This window comes from Pelophylax lessonae (assembly GCF_965119305.1).
Source record: "Pelophylax lessonae genome assembly, chromosome: 2".
NCBI classification, from domain to species: domain Eukaryota; kingdom Metazoa; phylum Chordata; class Amphibia; order Anura; family Ranidae; genus Pelophylax; species Pelophylax lessonae.
Genome location: NC_138769.1, coordinates 552,230,638 through 552,248,671, shown reverse-complemented (window position 1 = coordinate 552,248,671; position 18,034 = coordinate 552,230,638). Strand labels below are relative to the sequence as shown.

The 18,034-nt window shown below is 43.7% G+C and overlaps 1 protein-coding gene across 7 annotated transcripts in view; it reads right to left on the bottom strand.

Moving 5' to 3' along the window:
- PRPF40B (pre-mRNA processing factor 40 homolog B) overlaps positions 1 to 18,034 on the bottom strand; it is a 206,580-nt gene that overhangs the window by 51,567 nt on the left and 136,979 nt on the right. For all 7 annotated transcript variants that reach the window (XM_082244918.1, XM_082244921.1, XM_082244919.1 and 4 more), the window contains 2 exons: positions 15,504 to 15,618; positions 15,172 to 15,263 (listed from right to left, as the gene is read on the bottom strand). In XM_082244918.1, the coding sequence (XP_082101044.1) occupies positions 15,172 to 15,263; positions 15,504 to 15,618 (207 nt within the window). The remainder of the gene's footprint in view (positions 1 to 15,171; positions 15,264 to 15,503; positions 15,619 to 18,034) is intronic.

Here is an 18,034-nt window from a genome sequence, read left to right as displayed (position 1 = left end):
CTGAAAATCAATTCAACGTTGATTCAGGAAGCCTTCAGGATTGCTGACAGTAGCTACTTGCTGCTCTAAAAGTTCTGATTGAAAAGTCATTACTTGGTTTTGTATTTCTTGTACTGTGCCTGTATACCTTGAATCATCTGTGCTTTTGAACAGCTTCCATTAAGGAAGCAACATGGTCACTCAGATATCGCATAGTTGCGGCAGTCTCCTTTTAGGCCAGATTATTCCGTTAGGAATGTACCAGTGACACATCAGAGACAAATCTTAGTGAAAGAGAAATCAAGTAGTTCAGATCACAAGGCAGAGTCAGCATTGGGGTCACAAGCCAGGGTAAATTCAGGTGGCAGAGAATCAGGGTCACAAGCCAATAATGGTGCAAGTAGCAAACAAACCAGAAGTATCACAGGACAGCAGGCTGGATTATGTGTGAAGCACAACAATCTGGCAAGGAAACAGGGAGGACTTAAGTAGCTGGGCAAGCACCCTGATTGGGCACGTGATCAGATGCAGGTGACAATCAATGCAACAGCAATGCAGTTTGCATAAATATGACAACTGGTTAAGCAAAAGCTGGAATGGTCAACAGACTCAGCTAATGACAGCGAATAAAGCTGGTTAAGCCTATATCGGACAAGCCAAAAACTGCTGTTTTCTGGAGATTAGGATCCATCCATATCTCTGTAGGGTCTGCGCAGTCCCTTGGACATTGACTGACAGAGCCTGAATCTTCTGTTTCCTCAGAAGATAGTCGTCTAGGTATCCCAATATGCCCAGAGAGTAAAGCAGAGAAAGAACATGTGCTATCACCTTGGTGAAGATCTGAGGTGCAGTCGCAAGGCCAAAGAGAAGGACAATAAATTGGTAATGTTGAGTGCCCAGAGCAAAACGCAGGTAGCATTGATGTGTCAGAAACAATGAAGACATGTAAGTAGACATCCACAGAGACTAGAAGGTCTCCCAGATGGAGGAAAGCAATGCCTGACCAGGTGGAGTCCATACAGAATTTTTATACCCAGAAGGTTTTGAGAACCTTAAGATCCAGTATAGGGCGGTTGCCCCTTTTGCTTTGAGGATCGTAAACAGGTCTGAATAGAAACTTTAAAAACTCTCCTTTTCTGGTATAATGCTTACATTTGACAAAATACTAGTTTGTAGACCCTGGAAACAACGTTCCGAAGCCAAATATCTGAAATGTACTGGGACAGGATAGCCAGAAATGCCAACAGACATCTCCTCCACTCTGACAAGAAGGAGCACCTTCTCACTGCGAGGAACTAAGTTCCAGGCTTTGCCTTTGACCTAGAGACCTGAGGGACATGAGGAGTAGAAAGTTTCCCAGATGGAGGACTCCTACACCTTCAGTGACTTCCTTAATAAGGCTGTGTAGATAAATTATTATAACCCGCGCTAAAAAAGGTCAATAAACTGTGTTTTGCAGCTGCTGTTCACTAAGTAAAAACCAAGAAAAATATGTAAAAAATGCAAAACAGCGCTCGCAATAGTGTAAATATCAAAGAATATAAAAAATATATAAATTGGTGAAAGTGGGTATTTTAAATAATATAAAGTGCAATAGTGCTATAGCAAATAATAACAGTAAATTCCTTCATTTTCTAGAAAATTAAAGTGCAATAGTGCCACAACTAAATTGCAATAAACTTGTGCATAAAGTGCAATGATGCTGTATATAGAACAATCAAAATACAATAACAAGTGTTAAAGTGCAAAAATTAGGTAAACAGTCCCACTCAAGGTGCAGCTTCAATAAGGTGCTGAAATTCAAAAAGAAGGTGCTAAAAGTTCTTCACACAGTGGAAAGGTGCTCCAAAAACCCTTTTGGGGATCCACTCACCAGCACCAGAATTAAATTAAATTATTGAACCTGCCCCTTGAGTGGGACTGTTTACCTATTTTTTGCACTTTAACACTTGTTATTGTATTTTGATTGTTCTATATACAGCATTATTGCACTATATGTACAAGTTTATTGCAATTTAGTTGTGGCACTATTGCACTTTAATTTTCTAGAAACTGAAAGCATTTACTGTTATTATTTGCTATACCATTTAAAGTACCCACTTTCACCAATTTATATATTTTTTATATTCTTTGATATTTACACTATTGCGAGCGCTGTTTTGCATTTTTTACATCCTTAATGAAGCTGTCCAGGGATTTACCATAGAGGAGTTTCCCATCAAAGGGCTTGCACAAGATGCTTCTTTCACCAATGCACTGCAGACCAACTTTCAAGGGAAGGGATTGGTGTGGGCCACCAACAAAACCTGCGCATATGAATGTGAAAAATTATATTTAGTATAAATATACGTGGATATATACATGTATGGTGAAATTGCTTTCACTCTGTGAGCTGCAACATAAACGTGATAACGTGATAAACTAAAAATTGAACAAAGTATGGCGCTCAACAGATAAATCACAGTGATAATAATAATGAATCAAATGGTGGAATGTGCTCCAAAATAAGTAAATTAGAAATTCAAAAAAGTCTCTAGTGTTCCAATCATCAAAGTGTTAAGCCAGATAACAGTAATCAATGGAAAATCGCAGACTTGATAGGAGTGAATTTCTCAAAGCCTCCACCTCCACACGTTCACCCAGTGGTAGTATAAACTGCTTACCAGAAGTACAGGACACCTTGATTATAGGGGGTCACAAGCGCATATAAAATCCTCACATAGTCCGATTTATCACTTCACCAATGAATCGTGATGTTAACCATATACTCTCCCTCCATCAAGAGTGTAAAGCTAGACCAGGGATCAATATAAGACCAAGTCATAAGTGGAAGGAAACAAAAGGGCTCTCATGGTGCAGTAATTCGTGATAAAAAGCATTTATTAAATAAAATCACACTTACTACAATCCATCAGTAAAAGCGTCTTGTAAGCAGAAATCTCAGTTCCAGAGCATGGGGACGCCGCTATCCACGCTGCGCTCCACCAACCCGTAAGTTACGGTCTCACGTTTCCGACGTACGTTTCGTCAGTCTGTGCTGACGTCATCAGGGGGATCATGTGACCGTGTCTTCCCTTCACATCTTTATAGGGGCAGTAATCCACCAACAGCCAATCACTCTCTACTCGAGCTCCAGAACCGCCCAAAACCAAAGGTTTTTTTAGTTTCGCCCCTGATCTGAGGATTTTTATATGCGCTTGTGACCCCCTATAATCAAGGGGTCCTGTACTTCTGGTAAGCAATTTTCCATTGATTACTGTTATCTGGCTTAACACTTTGATGATTGGAACACTAGAGACTTTTTTGAATTTCTAATTTATTTATTTTGGAGCACATTCCACCATTTGATTCATTATTATTATTACTGTGATTTATCTGTTGAGCGCCATACTTTGTTCAATTTTTAGACCAACTTTTAAGCCAAAGGGTCCCTCACACTTGTACCTAAAGGAGGCCCATTCTGGATATAATATCTTTAAGCTCATCAAAGGAATAGAGTAGGGCCAACAATATCAGCTCTATTTGCAGGAAGGCAGAAAGATTCATCAGGACATATCCAGGATCCCAGGACATAACCTTGACCCAGACAGCTAAGCTCTTGCAGATGGACATGATTACAATGGCAGGTTGCAGGGCAACCTGCAAGAAGTAATAAGACCATAGAGACTTTTATCAATTGGGTCTCTAATCATTGGGATGTCCTTAACAAGAACAATTATAACAAGAAATTGGCTGGGTCTACAAAGGGGACAGACCACTTCTTTAGGAACTCCTCCTCTATAAGGTATTGCTGGGCTCTGCATCAACCCCTGGCCCTGACACATCAGGGAATGGAGAGGCAGAAGGCATACCTTCTAAGGCAGAGGTCTTCAAACTTAACAGTTTGTTAAGGAAACTACAATTCCCATCATTCCTAGTCATGTCTGTGAATGTCAGAGTTTTACAATGCCTCATGGGATGTGTAGTTCTGCAACAGCTGGAGGGCTATAGTTTGAGGATCCCTGCCCTAAGGGGTCCAGGTACGATTTCCATGGTAATGTCGATAGAAGTTTGGATCCCTGTCAGGTTTTTAATTGCTGTCTGTATTCAGGTTTAGGGAGATTCTATCTATTTATTTATCCTTCTGACCGTTGTCACCAGTCCTGGAAGAGAAAGAAAATGCAAAATTTATAGAATTGTCACTCCAATGGGGAGACTTTTTTCCATTGACAATGGAATAAGAGAATTTTCCTAAGATTGGAGAGTTTTGCTCCTGCTTTCTGTTGTACTTTCAGTACGGGAAATTAAAGCAGTATTAACCAGTTTCCGACTGCCCCATAGCAGTTTTACTGCTACAGGATGGCTGTTTTGTGCAGAATCACATATGCCGGCCAATGGATGTCTGCTGGCACCAGCAGGTCGTCGAGCAGAGAAATAGGATAGAGTTTTGTAAACAAGACAGGGCTTGGTCCTGACAGGGGAGAAGTGATGGATTTTCTTTCCATCACATCCCTCAGTGAAAGCACCTCACAAGTTGTTGATCTACGCCATTACTATTATAAAAAAAAAAAAGTATATATCCCATAGTTTGTAAATGCTATAGCTTTTGCGCAAACCAATCAATATACGCCTAATGGGATTTGTTTTACCAAAAATATGTAGCAGAATACATATTGGCCTATGAAGAAATTCTATTTTAATAAATTTTCTTTTGTTTATAGCGCAAAAAATAAAAAACCCAGTGCTGATCAATACCACCAAAGGAAAGCTCTATTTGTGGGAAATAAATTTAATTTATGTACAGCGTTGCATGATTGCGGAATTGTCAGTTTAAGTAACGCAGTACCGTATCACAAAAAACGGCCTGGTTATGAGTGGGGTTAATCTTCCGGAGGTTACATAATTAAACCAAAACACCAAATTATATTTTGCATTTTACCAATACTTAAATGCGGTGGCTGCATTTTAAATTTTTTTAGGCTTTTTTTTTTACCTGGTAATTAGGCTAGTGCCATACTTCCTATCTTAGGGTGTCTCAGCAGCATTGCCAATCTGGGGAGAGGGTAGTGTTAGATGCACTAGTAAATTTAGATAGACTTGAGTAACAAAAAAAAGTAACTAAATACAGTGAGGGGAAAAAAGTATTTGATCCCCTGCAGATTTTGTACATTTGCCCACTGACAAAAAAATTATCTATCATTTTATTGTTAGGTTTATTTTGACAGTGAGAGACAGAACAACAGCAAATAAAACCATAAAAAAAACGCATTTCAAAAAAGTTATACATTGATTTGCATTTTAATGAGTGAAATAAATATTCAATCCCCTATCAATCGGCAAGATTTCTGGCTCCCATGTTTCTTCTATACAGGTAACGAGCTATAATTAGGAGGACTCTCTTGAAGGGAGTGCTCCTAATCTCAGCTTGTTACCTGTATAAAAGACACCTGTCCACAGAAGCAATCAATCAGATTCCAATCTCTCCACCATGGCTAAGACCAAAGAGCTGTTGATGATGATGTCAGGGACAAGATTGTAGACCTACACAAGGCTGGAATGGGCTACAAGATGATAGCCAAGCAGCTCGGTGAGAGGGTGACAACATTTGGTGCGATTATTCGCAAATGGAAGAAACACAAAATAACTGTCAATTTCTCTCGGTCTGGGGCTCCATGCAAGATCTCACCTTGTGGAGTTTCAATGATCATGAGAACGGTGAGGAATCAGCCCAGAACTACACTGGAGAATCTTGTCAATAATATCGAGGCAGCTGGGACCATAGTCACCAAGAAAACAACTGGTAACACACTATGCCCTGAAGGACTAAAATCCTGCAGCACCCGCAAGGTAGCCTTGCTCAAGAAAGCACATGTACAGGCCTGTCTTGCTAATGAACATCTGAATGATTCAGAGGAGAACTGGGTAAAAGTGTTGTGGTCAGATGAGACCATTGGCATCAACTCAACTCGCCGTGTTTGGAGGAGGAATGCTGCCTATGACCCAAGAACACCATCCCCACGGTCAAACATGGAGGTGGAAACATTATGCTTTGGGGGTGTTTTTCTGCTAAGGGGACAGAACAACTTCACCGCATCAAAGAGACGATGGAAGAGGCCATGTACCGTCAAATCTTGGGTGAGAACCTCCTTCTCTCAGCCAGGGCATTAAAAATGGGTCGTGGATGTGTATTCCAGCATGACAATGACCCAAAACACACAGCCAAGGCAACAAAGGAGTGGCTCAAAAAGAAGCACATTAAGGTCCTGGAGTGGCCTAGCCAGTCTCCAGACCATAATACCATAGAAAATATATGGAGGGAGCTGAAGGTTCGAGTTACCAAATGTCTGCCTCGAAACCTTAATGACCTGGAGAGGATCTGCAAAGAGGAGTGAAACAAAATCCATGCTGAGATTTGTGCAAACCTGGTGGCCAACTACAAGAAACGTCTGACTTCTGTGATTGTCAACAAGAGTTTGGCCATCAGGTATTAAGTCGTGTTTTGCGAAGGGGTCAAATACTTATTTCACTCATTAAAATGCAAATAAATTTAGAACTTTTTTGAAAATGGGAATTTTGACTTACCATCCATTTCTCTGGTGTTCATTGATGGACACAGCTCCTGATCTTCTTAAGCATTGGTATATACTGCCCCTACAGGAGTAGGACACTGGGCAGAAAAAAAGTCTGGCTACGCCTATAAGCAGTCCCAGGGGGTATACTCCCTCTCTCTGCTACAGGTACTCAATTTTGTTACAAGCAGTGTCAGAGAAAATACAACTCTACAGAGGGGTGGGTGTTGTGTCCGTCAATGAACATCAGAGAAATGGATTTTAAAGTAAGTCAAAAATCCCATTTTCTCTTTCGTTCATTGATGGACACAGCTCCTGATATTCTTAACCATTGGGATGTCCCAAAGCAGTGCTAAACATGAGGGGTGGGAACAGCAAAAAATTCCCAAGGCTAAAAACAGTAGCCAACCAGGCAACAGGGTCTCAACCAAAACAATTGGAGCCCATCTGAAAAAAAAAAAATACACCCTCAAAGAGGACCAAGTACTCTAAACAGCAGCCTGCAAAACCTTGCGGCCAAAAGAGGCACCCGCAGTTGCCAACACATACACTTTATAGAACTTTGTGAAAGTGTGCACCGAGGACTAGGTGGCCGCATTGCAAACCTGCGTCACAGGCACTGAGCGCCCAAGTAGAGTGCGTCTTAACAGGAAAAGGAGAAACCTGACCCTTGATGGAATAGGCCTGAATCACCATCTGTCTGATATACCTGGGAATGGTCACAAAGGAAGAGGACAACCCTATCCGAGACCCATCTGTAAGCACAAATACTGAGTCTGACTTCCTAAAAGACTCCACAGCTGCCAGGTACACCCTATTTGCCCGAACCACATGCAAGGCAATTTCTTTAGGATGTTTTGGCCTGGGACACAGGGAAGGCAACACAATATCTTCCTTCAAATGGAAATCAAAGACAACCTTTGGAAGGAATGATGGACAGGGGCGAAGAACCACTCTCATTTCTCTGTGAACTACCAGGTAAGGTGAACAACAGAATAATGCTGCCAGTCAGCACAATGTCTTCATTCCCACCTTCTGAGACAGCCTAAACACGGGAATCTCCCAAAGATTCTCAAAGATAAACCTCTGGAGGACCGAAAGTACCAAATTGAGGTCACAAGGCAGCCACAGAGACTGCGCTGGATGGACGAACCAAATGGCGAACACCCTAAACAAAGGTACACACCTGGGAGTGTGTGGCCATGGGTCATTGAAAGAAGACCGCCAAAGCTGACACCTGGCCTTTGATGGTACTCAAAGCCAATTTCTGTTCAACCCCCCGTGAAAAAAGGTCAAGATCTGAGCCACCAAGAAGGAGCAAAGATGAACCTCAAGGGACTCACACCAGGCAATGTACGTCTTCCACGAGTAATGGTAGATCTTCCTAGAAGTAGATTTCCAAGCCCTTAACAGTGTTGGAATCAATGATTCAGACCAACCCCTATCCTTCAGTGCCTGGCTTTCAACAGCCAAGCCGCCAAAGCCAGTGACTGTAAAGCAGGGTGGAAGATTGGCCCTTGGGGCAGCAGACCCTCCTTGAGAGGAAGCTTCTAAGTAACGTCAGCAACCAACCGCACCAGATCAGAGTACCAAGCCCAGCAAGGCCAATGCGGGGCCACTAAGATGACCGAAATCCTTTCAGCCTCCATACTGCATAGAAGTCTTGGCAGAAGCTTGAGAGGAGGGAAGGCATAAATCAGGGGCCACCAGCACGTCTGTGGCATCTGCCAGAAGATTCCGTGATCGCGCCAGGAACCTCTGCACTTTTCTGTTGAGCCGAGATGCCAACAGATCCACCTCGGGGGATGCCCCACCAGAGACACATCTCAGATGAAGAGACCATTCCCCATGGTCCAAGGCCTGCCGACTGAGGTAATCTGCCTGCCAGATGTGTGTGTAAGGCGGAAAGGGCTGGAACGAATGTTCTGCCCACCTGAGAATCCCGGCTACTTTCAGGGCTGTCAATATACTCTTTGTTCCGCACTGGTGATTGACATAAGCCACTGCCATGGCATTGACTGACTGAATCCACACCAGAAGCGCCCTAAAGTCGATCCGTCCAGTGACCCAGGCACAGCCTGATCACCCAGAGTTCCAAGACATTTATTGGCAGTCTGGACTCTTCCAATGGAGGCTACCTCCAGAGCCGCCAGGACACTTTTTGTGCCCCCTTGGTGATTGACATAAACCACAGCTTTGGCATTGTCTGATTGAATGAGCACTGGACATCCTTGGAGATGATCTGTCCAATGTTCCAGGCCCAGTCTGATCACTGAGCTCCAGGATATTGATCAGTAGTCTGGACTCTTCTAGGGTTCAGACCCCTGAGCAGAATTTCTGTCAAGAATGCCTCCCCACCCCGACAGGCTGGCATCGATGGTGACCACCGTCCAATACAAGGGGAGGAAGGATTTGCCCTGCTGGAGAAGGAAGCCCTTAGACCAGGGACCCTTTTGCACCCCGGCTCAGCTGGACTTGGTTGTCCAGAGACTGCAGAGCCTTGTCCCATTTGATCAGAATCTCCTTTGTAGGGACCTTGTATGGAACTGTGCAAATAGGACCGCCTTGAAGGTAGACACCATCGGGCCCAGCACTCGCATGCAAGTCCGGAGGAATTACCGTCTGCTGGAGTGTGTCCAGGGAAAAGAGTACTCTGGCTAAGGCCGAGTCCAGAATCAGACCCAGATAGTCTAGTGGAAGGAACCAAGGCAGACTTCTGAAGATTCAGAATCAAGCTGAACTTCCTCAGGGTCCGTATGGAGTTCTTCAAGTTTTCCACCAACGCAGTAGGTGAATGCTCACAGAAGAAGGTCGTCCAAGCCCAGGACCTGGGATCCCCAGCTGACGTAACAATGCTAGCATCTGGGCTAACACTTTTGTGAAGACCCGGGAAGCGGAGGCTAGACCAAAGGGTAACACCACAAACTGATAATGCTCCTCTCCCACAGCAAAGCGGATGAAGCACTGGTGACCGACACATATTGGAATGTGAAGGTAAGCGTCCTTGATGTTGTTTAAGGCAAGAAAATCCCCCTGTTGCAGGGAAGCCACCACCATGCGAATAGACTCCATTCTGCACCTGCACAAGCAGTTCAGCACCCTAAGGTCCATGATTGAACGCACCTTGCCTTCCTTTCTGGGGACTGTAAACTGATTTGACTAAAACCCCTGAAAACGTTCCAAAGTCGGAACCAGGACAATCACCCCTTGAAGTGAAAAGTCTTGCACCGCTACCAAAGAGAGCCTGTAAGTGGACCGGGGACATTCGCCAGTGGAAAGGAAAGAACCTTTCTGGAGGGTAAGAATGAAACTCGATCTTGTATCCGGACCATAGGACTTCATGGACCCACTTGTCTTGTACGGGGGAAGTCCACGGGTCCGAGAACCAGCGAAGACGTCCCCCCACCCAACATACGGGTGAGGGTGCACCTTTAAGCTAAAGGGGCCTTGTCCTCAGGTCTGGAGAAGCCCGCTCTTGACTTGCCAGGCTGAAGGGCTTCGATCCCTTGCCAGTCGACCCTGAGGGATGAAAAAACTTTGTATGAGCTGAGTAGGAGGGCGCTTAGTATCCTGTGGAAGAAGGGTACTTTTCCCCCCTGTAAGACCTTTAATGATGTCATCCAGGGTAGCACCAAACAGGCGATCTCCTTAAACAGGAAGATCAGTCAAGGCCTTTTTAGAAGTCTGGTCTGCAGACCAGCACTTGAGCCAAAAGACACGCCAAAGGACCACTGTCGAAATAGAGAGCCTAGGGGGAGCCGCACCCAAAGAGGCATCACAGATAAACTGCAGCCCATGGACCAGTTGATCCACCAGCCCAGCAAAGGCAGAGAGGCTGCTCCCCTCCAGGTCACGGCGCAACAGCTTAGCCCATTCGGCCAGAGTCTACGACACCAGGGCAATGGTGAATATCGGCCTCAGTGCCGCACCAGCCAGAGTGTATATATTGCAGGCCACAGCCTCCGCCTTCCTGTCAAAAAGTGTAAAACACTACTATAGGGATACCCCCACCGCTCTGGCAGCACACCCAGTTGCAAGTCACAGAGCCCCAATCAATCCTCAGCAGAGAGGGAGAGGACCCCCACCAGACTCACCACCCTGCAGAAACCAGGCACCGCAGTCACCAGGAAAATCTGCACTGCACGTACGGTGATCAGAAAAGGAAAGGATCCAGGAGTCAGTACCAGGAGGGGCTCCCATCACCAAAATTGTTGCCCATAGGGCTCCATTGTCATAGCCGCCACTGTTTTCTATGTCAAACCACCGCAAAATGGCCGCAGGACTACACAAACATGGCCGCAGTGCATTGTAGCACGCAGGCTACAAGAAAATGGCGGCCCTGTGCCGCACCACGAGGCTCTCAGGGACCCAGGAGGGATCCCTAGGCCTCATGACAGGCACAGGCAGGATGGGGGCTCCTGGCATGAGCCCCCACCAGGTACAACCCCACCCCGCACCGCCGATTGTCCAGTTGCTGGTGGCGCACACCCCCCCCGCCACCATCACCAGCATAGCACCCTGCCCTGAACACCGGGAGATGTACCAGACCACCCACACAGCCCCAGCATTAGTAGAAAGGGGGGGATAGGATGGGGGGACAGGTGAGGGGGGCTGCCTAACAGGAAGGAGGGGAACCCGGGTGTCCGACCATTCCCTGGAGGAACCTGCGTGCACCCCAAAACTCTCCAGGGGGAGAGGAGGACAGCTACTCACCATACCAGGCACCAGGCGAGCTCCGCTCCAGACAGAACCCCTCGCCATCTAAATGGGGGGCTGTCAGTCGGGAGGAACGCTGCGACTTGGGCTGAGACCCAGGTCGTATGCGACCTTGCGAGGCGTTTAACTCACAGGCCAGCCCCTGTCCAGTGGGGCTATGTCGTAGCCGACCTAGCGCGGAGCTGAGGTCTGCGCGTGCTCGCTGGCCAGACTTGGGTGACCATTGGATCTAGATTATCCAGACCGCTGCCAAATCCGTCAGTTGATTGTAGATCTCACAGGAAAAACCAGGAGAAAAAAATCTAAAAGAAAAAATGATGCCAGGACCAGAGATCCCAGCAAGAAACCAGGTCCTTACTCCTGATTAGGCAGAAGAAAACTTAGTACCTATAGCAGAGAGAGGGAGTATACCCTTGGGACTGCCCATAGGGCATAGCCAGACTTTTTTTCTGCCTAGTGTCCTACTCCTGTAGGGGGCAGTATAACCCAATGGTTAAGAATATCAGGAGCTGTGTCCATCAATGAACGAAAGAGAAATGCATTTTTCAGGATTTTTTTTGTTGTTATTCTGTCTCTCACTAATAACCACTCCCGGACCGGAAGGATTTGCCCCCTTAATGGCCAGGCCATTTCTTGCGACTCTGCACTGAGTTACTTTAACGGAAAGTTGCGCAGTCGTGCGGTGCGGGGCTGTACCCAAATAAAATTTATGTCCTTTATTTCCCTACAAATAGAGCTTTTTTTTGGTGGTATTTGATCACCTCTGCGATTTTTATTTTTTTGCGCTATAAACAAAAAATGAGCGACAATTCTGAAAAAAAAAAACAATATTTTTCACGTTCTGCTTTATAACACTCCCCAAAAAAAATAAATTGAAAAATCAAATTATTTCATCATTTTAGGCAAATTTGTTTTCTGCTACATATTTTTGGTAAAAAAAAAAATCCTCAATAGGTGTATTTTGATTGATTTGCACTAAAGTTATCGCGTCTACAAACTAGGGGAAAGATTTGTAATTTTTTTTTTCACTAGTAATGGTGGCAATCTGCGATTTTTAGCGGGACTGCGACATTGCAGTGGATAGATCGGACCCCTAACTGACATTTTTGACACTTTTGGGGGGGCCAGTGACATTACTACAGTAATCAGTGCTAAAAATATGCACTGTTACTGCAATAATGAAATTGGCAGGGAAGGGGTTAACACAGTGGGTGATCAAGGGGTTAAATGTAAGCCTAGGGGAGTGTTTCTAACTGGGGGGGGGGGGTGTGCTTTTGAAATGATCACAGAGACCTGTGATCCTATATAGAAGGATCACAGGTGCTCTGTGATAATTCTAGAGACAAGAATGGTCAGCTGTGTTTACAACAGCTGACTGTTCTTCTCTCTGAGCGGGGAGCGATCGCGGGTGGCCAGCGGCAATTGAAGCCGCTGGCCCCGTGCATCGGAGTCCCCGCTGCCGAATGGGGACAGAAGCATCATCTTTAGAAGAGGCTTCCTGCTGGGACCACAGCCATGCAGATCAATTTGATGCAGTGTGCGGCGTATGGTCTGAGCACTGACAGGCTGACCCCCCCACCCCCCTCAATTTCTGCAGCAATGCTGGTAGCACTAATAAGTCTATTTCCCAAAGACAACCTCTGAATATGACACTGAGCATGTGCACTCAACGTCTTTGTTCGACCATGGCGAGGCCTGTTCTGAGTGGAACCTGTCCTGTTAAACCGCTGTATGGTCTTGGCCACTGTGCTGCAGCTCAATTTCAGGGTCTTGGCAATCTTCCTCTAGCCTAGGCCATCTTTATGTAGAGCAACAACTCTTTTTTTCAGATCCGCAGAGAGTTCTTTGTCCTGAGTTGCCATGTTGAACTTCCAGTGACCAGTATGAGAGAATGAGAGCGATAACACCAAATTTAACATATCTTCTCCCCATTCACACCTGAGACCTTGTAACGCTAACGAGTCACATGACACCGGGGAGGAAAAATGGCTAATTGGGCGCAATTTGGACATTTTCACTTAGGGATGTACTCACTTTTGTTGCCAGCGGTTTAGACATTATTGGCTGTGTGTTAAGTTATTTTGAGGGGACAGCAAATTTACAATGTTATACAAGCTGTACACTCACTACTTTACATTGTAGCAAAGTGTAATTTCTTCAGTGTTGTCTCATGAAAAGATATAATAAAAAATGTGAGCGGTGTACTCACTTTTGTGAGATACTGTACTTCCCATCAAGTTCTCAGAATGCCCAACAAATTGAAGTTTACAAGGTTTGCTCATCCTCAGGACACTAGCAAAGAAACTAAAGTATGCTGGTAGTGAGAGAGATTATCCTGGGCTGTCAAATCCTTCAGTTGATGGCAGTATAACTCAAAAGTTAAAGATTTCCTATGTTAGTTAATGGACAAGAAAGAAGAAAAAGTTTTGGCTTTAAATACACTTGGATGACCCTTTCAAACCAGGTGCACTGGGACTGCAATTGCCCAGAGCAGTCCTAACACAAGGCAAAATTACTTGTTTACCATGGGACAAGTTCACACCACTGTGGTGGGGTGATGTGAGCTAAAAAAAGTAGAAAGCGCAGTTCTTTTGTTCAACGCAGTGCGGTGCAACGCAATCCACCACACTGCACCACAGCAAACAAAACCTAATGAAATGTCACTTTTGAAATTTTTTTTTTTTTCCATTAGAATTTTTTATTAATTTTAAAGGAATACAAACATAACATATGTCATTACATAAGTCGATACATCAAATACAATGAATACAGCAAGGTTAGTTGTAGCCGAAACAATGCCAGCAATTCGGGTCACAGGCGTGTCCACTATGAATTCTATACGTTAGCGTACTGGGGAGCACCGTACCTCTCTACCAGAATGTAAATATTATAGACAGGGTCACTAGGGGCCCTGAGGGGAAGGAGGGGAGTTGGTTGTAGGAAAAGAGAAAGAGATATGGGGAGAATTGGTGGACGGAGAGCGATAGGGGGCTTAAGTAAGGAGGGGGGGGGGAAGGAGGGGGGGAGGAGATAAGATATGATAGAGAGGGGGGGGGAGGAGGGAGGGGAAAGAGGGGAGAGGGAAAGGAGGAGATGCGATATTGGGGGGGGGGGGAGGATGAGGAGGGAGGAGGGGGGAGGAGGGATTGGGGGAAGAGAGAGAGAGAAAAAAAGGAGGAGGGGAGGACAGAGAGAGGGAAGAGGAGGAGAGTAGGGAGAGAGAATATAAGCAGTATGGGTAGGAGAAGGGGGGAGGGGGGGAGGGAAAAGAGAAGGTGGAAGAGGAGGTACGACAAGGAAAGGAGAAGGGTAGGAAGAGGGGTTAGTAAGCCGGAAAAAGGGATAGCGGGAGCGAGGAGGAGAGAGGGCGCCGGTGCTCAGGTGTGGCCCTCCAGGTGATCTCACTTACGTTTAGGTGACATATGTGCAATAACGAAAGGGGAATGAGGTGACAACGGGGGAATAACACAACAATTTGTCAGCAGAGCATTATTCAGTCTTCAGTATGCATAGTAATCACTTGTAACATTACTAATCCGGAAACCACGTGGACCACTTGATCCATGCTTTATCACTTTTGAAATTTGAATAAAGTTTTAGCAAAAAAACAAAACAGCAAACAGTGCTGTATCCTTGTAGTGCACAATAGTGGCTGTGCATTTAGCGAGGCTACTAGTGTGCAAGAGCCCTAAGCGTTTACTGTGGCAGTGTATTTTATAGTTAAATAGTTATCATTAGATTTTATAGTATTGAATTCACATGAAGGGGCGGTACAGTAGCACACTTGAATAATCAAAGAAACCGTTTCCATTCACTGCAATATAAGCAAGCTGGTGGACACAAATGGAATCATCCTTACATTTGGTGAAAGAACGCTAAAATACTTTAGAAATGAAAAGGAAAAAGTTTGAACAAAAGTTTTGCCTACCTTCAATATGTCTTTAATGATCTTTTTCTCATCGTGGAATCGAGCCTTCAGATCCTCCACATAAAACTTGAACAGATCAAGAGGAGTAGAGCCTGACATATTGAGAGAATGAGAAAGTTGGGATGATTATGACAAAGACATAAAAATGCAATAAGAGAGCACTGGTGTTAAAGTGAACCTCCTATCTAACAAATGAGTTACTCTGCTTGTGATTCCCAAATCCATGTTAATCAGCACAGGCAGCAATGTTACACCACTATTCACTAATACAGCTTTGCTACTTAATAGACTGAAAAAAAGAGTGTATGTAGAAATGTGTACAGCCAAATCACCTGTCTGTCCCAGCATGTTAGCAAAACGGGAGTCCGTGTTGACAAAAGGGTAGAGCTCTATCCACGTAGACATGGAGTGTAACTGACCGGTCTCATGAAGTTCATCAAGAAACACCTGAAAGACATAATAAACAAACTATATAATGCTGAATAAAGTACTGAATAGTTTTCTCCCTTCATTTAAACCTATCACAAAGCTCAGAAATGATGAAAATATCAATCCACCTGCCAGTCATCTAAATTAGTTCTGTTTTGAAAGGCAGTATTTTCCTGATATACCTCAATCAGAAAAATACCACATTGTTGCCACTAGATGGTGCTAACGAGGCCAGGGAATGCACATATTAGGAAAATGAATTGCTGTGAAAATAATTGACACAATCACACAAAATATGTTTTAATATACAGTCCCCTATGAATATTTCACATTTACCAAGTGCAGTCAGTAAATGGAGCTGTGGAGGTCTCAATGAGCGGGCAGAGTGGCTGCAAGCGAATCTGCAGCAGCAGGATAAGAGGCCTGAAGGTTCACTGTCAGAAGTATAGCAATAGCTGTACTCCCAGCGCACAGTAAAAGTATAAATAAAAGAGATATGTCCAAGCTGGTAAACACCTTGCTAGACATAAACCCTTATAAGCCAACATATTTTAAAAGTACTGCAATTTTCAGAATTCCTCTTTATGAACATATGATCTGCACACTGGATTCAGCTCAGTGCAGCAAAAAAATTTCATAAAACACCGGATCAGCATGACAGTCAAGCAACTTTAATTTTCAGGAGAGGTCAGAAACAGAAGCCTTTTACGTAGATTTCTGTACATATGGTAATTTTATGTACAGTACCTTTTCTGTAGCGAATAATAATTGAATTATACATTAGTAACAGAAAAGAAAAGAAAATATTGTTTCTGACAGACTGGTTGGCCTCCTACAAGTAAACTGAGATTAAACTCTAAAGTTACTGTTCTGCAGACTATTCAAAGGAAATGAAAGGAAATGTTACGTTTGGGAAATGGTTCTCTGACGCATCCACCAATTTTCTTCTGTTCTTGGCTCTGTATGTTGGATTACAGTACCGTCTAAATCTTTTGTGGATGTGAATGCCCTCTGCTGGTAACACTTGTTACTATTTTCTAACCATCGACCTTTCATTTATTAGCATTGGTCTTCAACAAAAAAATATTTATATAAATAATTCAGCCAGTTTGCTTTATTTTTTGCTTTTTCTTAGTTTTTTTTTCTGGGTTTACAATTAGGATTTCAGGGTTACCTGTAAAACCCTTTTATTGATTAAATCACAGGAAACAGATACGTTTATAGTCGTGACTACTTTAGTTATCCACTTACATATTGGGCACTTAAACCCCCTTTCTAACCAGACCAATTTTTAGCTTACAGTGCTCTCACATTTTGAATGACAATTACTCAGTCATCCAACACTGTACACATATGAAATTGTCATCCTTTTTTTCACACAAACAGATCTTTCTTTTGGTGGTATTTAATCATAATTGGGCTTTTTATTTTTTGCGCTATAAATGAAAAAAGGCCAGAAATTTTGTAAATAAATAAATTTTCCTTCGTTTTTTACTTTAAAATTATGCAAATTTAGTCATTTTTCTTCATGAATTTTGGTCAAAATTTATACTGCTACATATCTTTAGTAAAAATAACCCAAATAAGTATACATTGTTTGGTCTTTGTGAAGGTTATAGAGTCTACAAGCTATAGTGCCAATCATTGAAAATTGATCACACCTGATGTACTGACGGCCTATCTCATTTCTTGAGACCCTAACAAGCCAGTAAAATACAAATACCTCCCAAATGACACCCTTTTTGGAAAGTAGACATTCCAAGGTATTTAGTAAGAGGCATGGTGAGTTTTTTGAAGATGGAATTTTTTTCCCACAATTCTTTGCAAAATGAAGATTTTTTTAACTTTTTTTTTTATTTTTCACAAAATGGTCATATTACCAAGTTATTTCTCACACATTTTAATGGCATACTTGCAACTACACCCCAAAATACATTCTGCTACTCCTCCTGAGTATGGCGATACCACATGTGTAGGACTTTTCCACAGCCTGACCACATACAGAGGCCCCACATCCAAGTAGCACCCCCAGGTGTTCTAGGAACAAAAATTACACATATCATTTCCTGACAACCTATCACACTTTTGAAGGCCCTGGAGGACCAGGACAATGGAAACGCCCACAAAATGACACCATTTTGGAAAGAAAACACCCCAACACATAATCTAGGAGGCATAATGAGTCTTTTAAACATGTCATTTTTTTTTCACAAGTTTTTGGAAAATGTCGAAATAAAATGAAAGCCCATTTTTTTTACACAAAGTTGTCCATTTACAAGATATTTCTAACACATAGCATGTACATAGCAAAAATGACACCCAAAAAATACATTCTGCTACTCCTCCTGAGTATGGCGATACCACGTGTGCCACTTTTTCACAACCTAGCCACATACAGAGGCCCAACATGCAGGGAGCACCGTCATTTCCTGAC